General features: G+C 47.6%; 1 protein-coding gene across 1 annotated transcript in view; it reads right to left on the bottom strand.

The window, feature by feature from the left end:
- The window catches only part of LOC123508354 (high mobility group-T protein-like), an 8,604-nt gene that overhangs the window by 2,289 nt on the left and 1,315 nt on the right, over positions 1-5,000 (bottom strand). Inside the window, exon 2 of the mRNA XM_045261985.1 lies at positions 4,459-4,572. Coding sequence (XP_045117920.1) covers positions 4,459-4,572 — 114 coding nt within the window. The remainder of the gene's footprint in view (positions 1-4,458; positions 4,573-5,000) is intronic.

Here is a 5,000-nt window from a genome sequence, read left to right as displayed (position 1 = left end):
CATTTGAGGCCGCCAGACGCACAGCCAACGCCATCACTTCTCCTGCACAAGCCCTCTGTGCTGTGTCAAGGTACAAGAAGGACAAGAAGGCAAGGCAGCACGCCTCTGCACCGACTCAACCTCTCTCAGACGCATGTGACAGCTGCGGACGCCCACATGCTAAAGGAGAATGCTCAGCAGCACTAGTTATCTGTAGCAACTGTGGTAAAGGGCCATCGAGTACGGATGCCACGGTGCCCTGCCATCAACGCTACATGCAAATGCTGTGGAAAACAAGGTCATTTTGACAGGTGTTGTCGCTCATCCAAACCTGCAGCATCCTCCTCGGCCCTCGCCAAGTGTAACAAGTCACCAGGACCGTACCCGAGGAACAAGAACAAGTACCCCAGTGTTCGCCATATTATGGACAACACACACCCCATCTGAGACTTCTCCGTTTGTAGTCGTCGAGATTAGTCATGTCAAGGGGACAGGTGTACTTACCTTGTTGCCGGACACGGGTGCTGACACAACCATCATTGAGCAGACCACCTTAACGACATTGGCCTGACACTTGCTGACCTCCACTCATCTCCACAGAGGCCAACGTACAGCGCTGATGGATCACCCATGCAGCCTGTCATCGGTTCTGTACAGGTGAAGATGACGGTCAAAGGACACAGCATTGAGGAGTGGATTCATGTGTATCCAGACATACCTGTCCCTTTGCTGTCTTACAGGGCATGCAGGGACCTAGCCCTCATCCCTGAGCGGTTCCCTGCCCCTATTGCACAGGTGACACACGCCGCTGTGAGAAATGGAGACACCGAGACTGTTGACGAAACCAACAGAGTACTGGAGATCACAGCAGGCGATGAGTCTCCGTTCCCCATGCTTTCCTGCCACACCTGCCTTTGTAACACTACTCCTGAACAGGCCAAGTCATACTTCTTGGAAGAGTATGCTGATGTACTTGTCAAGAAAGAGGATCTGCAGACGATGCCGCTCCGCCCCATGGTGGGGCCCCCGATGCGTATCCACTTGCGGGATGATGCTCAGCCGTTCGCTATACATACCCCACGGCAGATCCCTTTGGCATACCAAGATGACGTCAAGCAGGAACTACACAGCATGGAGGCTCAAGGAATCATTGCTCCAGCTGGTGATGCTCCCTCACAGTGGTGCCACCCACTTGTTGCGGTGCCCAAACCCAAGGGAGGAGTACGCATTACCACAGACCTATCTAAACTGAACAGTCAAGTCTCACGGCCCGCCCACCCGTCTCCCACGCCCTTCAGTGCCATCAGGAGTGTGTACCAAGTACTTCACTACCGTTGATGCTCTTCACGGGTACTGGCAGCGTGTGTGCTAACCACTACACCATGCACGCCACGTGTGTGTGTGTGTGTGTGTGTGTGTGTGTGTGTGTGTGTGTGTGTGTGTGTGTGTGTGTGTGTGGGGTGTGTCTGCGCGCGTGTGTGTGTGTGTGTGTGTGTGTGTGTGTATGTGTGTAGTTTAGTATGTAGTGTGTGTGTTTGTGAGCGAGTATTCTCGGTCGCTTACTGGTGTGTGTAGTATGTGTGTGTAGTGTGTAGTGTATGTGTTTGTCTCTATAGAGTGTGTGTGTTTGTGTGTGTGTGTGTGTGTGTGTGTGTGTGTGTGTGTGTATAGTTTAGTATGTAGTGTATGTGTTTGTGAGCGAGTTATTCGCGGTCGCCTACTGGTGTGTGTAGTATGTGTGTGTAGTGTGTAGTGTATGTGTTTGTCTCTATAGAGTGTGTGTGTGTGTGTGTGTGTGTGTGTGTGTGTGTGTGTGTGTGTGTGTGTGTGTGTGTGTGTGTGTGTGTGTGTGTGTGTGTGTGTGTGTGTGTGTGTGTGTGGCTGATACCCACTGCTATTCAATTGGAAGTCAGTTAAACACTGTTACTTCTGAATGACCTCAATTAACTCCATCACTCCTGTATTTATAGTTGTGTAGATCTTTCCAGATGTCGCGCTCGCTCGCGCAAACACACACACACACACACACACACACACACACACACACACACACACACACACACACACAGACACACACCACACATTTATCTGCGCTGTGTATCTTTTTCCTAACTCCTCTGACTCTAGTAAATTCTTTGATCCATCTCTCTATTCTTTCGCGGAGATCTTCGTCCTTGGAGATTTCAATGTTCACCACCAGCTTTGGCTTTTCTCTCACTTCACTGTCCATCCTTGTGAACATCTATCAGGGTCCCTCTACTGGTGAACTTCGGCTCTCCTTACTGAGTCATGGTCATCCTCTTTTAGAGATTACGGTGAAACTTGCTGTCGCGTTAGACATATCGAAAGCTTTTGATAGTCTGGCAGAAAGCTTTAATGTCAAATCTGCCCTCCTACGGCTTCTATACTTCTCTCTGCAACTTTATCTGAAGTTTTCTCTCCGATCGCTCTATTGCGGTAACTATTCTTCTCTTAAATCTATTAACTATTAATCTATGTTCCTCACGGTTTTGTCCTGTCACCCACTCTCTACATATTTATAATTTATGATCTTAACTAAACTTCTTGCCCTATCCACTCCTACGCTGATGATACCACCTTGCACCTTTCCACGTCTTTTCAGAGACAACCAACCCTTCAGGAAGGAAGTTAACAGGTCACGCAGGGACGCCACAGAACGCTTGGCTTCTGATCATTCTAAGATTTCTGATTGGTGCAGAGAAAACTTAGAAGTGTTCAATGCCTCAAAAACTCAATTCCTTCATCAGTTCTTCTAGACAACTATCCCCTCTTCTCAGCTGCCCCCTTCTTCTAAACTGAATATCCTCGTTCTGTCCTTTCCTCATAATCTATTTTGAAAACTTCAAATCTCATTTCTTGCGAAAATAAGTTCTATGATGCTATGCGTTCCGAGGCGTCTCCACTATTTTTTCTCACACCCCTTCCCCCAACCGACTGCTAACTGTGTATAAGGGCCTCATCCGCCCAATTATATATTATTCTTCACATGTTTAGGGAGGGTTCCACTCACAGTTTGAGTAGATAGGTTGGAATAAAAAACTTTTCGTTTCATCAATTCCCTCCTCTGACTGACTGTCTTTAGCCTTTAGTCGCAATGTTTCATCTTTGACTATCTTTTACTACTATTTTCATGCGAACAATTCTTTTGATCTTTCCAAGTGCATGCCTCGCCTCCTGCGGCCTCGCTGCACAATTCTTTCTTTTTCCTCTCACCCTTATTCTGTCCAACTCGCTAAAGCATGAGTTTACCAGTACTCTCAATCTTTCTTACCTTTCTCTGGTAAACTCTGGAACTCCCTGCCTGTGTCTATATTTCCCAACAAAATATGACTTCACTCCATTCAAGAGGGAGGTTTCAAGACATTTTCCCCTATCCTATGGCTAATTATTGACTCTCTAAGGAGACTGGCGACTGAGTGGGTCTATCTTTTTGTTACCCTTGGCCATTCCTTCCCTCGTTCATAGAAACACACACACACACACACACACACACACACACACACACACACACACACACACACACACACACACACACACACACACACACACACACGCCGCGTATTGTAGTGGTTAGCACGCTCGACTCACAATTGAGAGGGTCCGGGTTCGAGTCCCGGAAAACGACGAAGCAAATGGGGAAGCCTCTTAATGTGTAGCCCCTGTTCACCTAGCAGTAAATAAGTACGGGATGTAACTCGAGGGGTTGTGGCCTCGCTTTCCCGGTGTGTGGAGTGTGTTGTGGTCTCAGTCCTACCCGAAGATCGGTCTATGAGCTCTGAGCTCGCTCCGTAATGGGGAAGACTGACTGGGTGACCAGCAGGCGACCTAGGTGAACCGAGGTGAACTACACACACACACACACACACACACACACACACACACACACACACACACACACAATGTAGTTTTGTGGTACACCGCGTAGTGTAGTGGTTAGCACGCTCGACTCACAATCGAGAGGGCCGGGTTCGACTCCCAGAAAGCGGCGAGGCAAATGGGCGAGCCTCTTAATGTGTGACCCCGTTTCACTTAGCAGTAAATAGGTACGGGATGTAACTCGAGGGGTTGTGGCCTCGCTTTCCCGGTGTGTGGAGTGTGTTGTGGTCTCAGTCCTATCCGAAGATCGGTCTATGAGCTCTGAGCTCGCTCCGTAATGGGGAAGACTGGCTGGGTGACCAGCAGACGACCGAGGTGAATTACACACACACACACACACACACACACACACACACACACACACACACACACACACACACACACACACACACACACACACACTTACACACTGCACACTGCACACACAAACACTACACTACGCAAACAAATATTCGAATATTTCACACTACACACACACACACACACACACACACACACACACACACACACACACACACACACACACACACACACACACACACTAAACGACAGCAAGTGTTTCTCTGGTGTCTCGGCCCCTACCATAGCGGCGGCGCCCCTTTCTTTATTCGCTTCTTGTGGGACCCAGGCAGCCGCCACCACAGCCGCTGCCACCACCATCACCACCCATGCTTGTACCAACACATTTCTTGCCATCTGAAAATATGATATGGGTTATGCGCTCTCTCTCTCTCTCTCTCTCTCTCTCTCTCTCTCTCTCTCTCTCTCTCTCTCTCTCTCTCTCTCTCTCTCTCTCTCTCTCTCTCTCTCTCTCTCTTTCTGGGCATAAGTTTTGAATATCAATCTAAGAATATAATCCTCATTTTGTATAACTCTTTGATGTGTCTCATTTTTTTAATATTGCGTTCAAGCAAAGTGTCCGTTTTACCAAAAAGGCATAGATAAATTAGAAAGAGCCCAGCGCAGAGTAAGAAAAATTATGCCAAGCTTAAGAAAGAAATCATACGAAGACTTTCTTAAGCAATTAAATTATTCTCATTTATACATAGAAGACTAAGAGGCAACTTAATACAAGAGTTAAAAATCAAAGGCAGTAAATATTTTACGTTAAATCTTTCAAATTA

Source organism: Portunus trituberculatus, chromosome 24 (genome assembly GCF_017591435.1).
Source record: "Portunus trituberculatus isolate SZX2019 chromosome 24, ASM1759143v1, whole genome shotgun sequence".
Taxonomy (NCBI): Eukaryota; Metazoa; Arthropoda; class Malacostraca; order Decapoda; family Portunidae; genus Portunus; species Portunus trituberculatus.
Note: the sequence above shows the minus strand (reverse complement) of the source record. Positions and strands in the feature narration are given on the sequence as shown.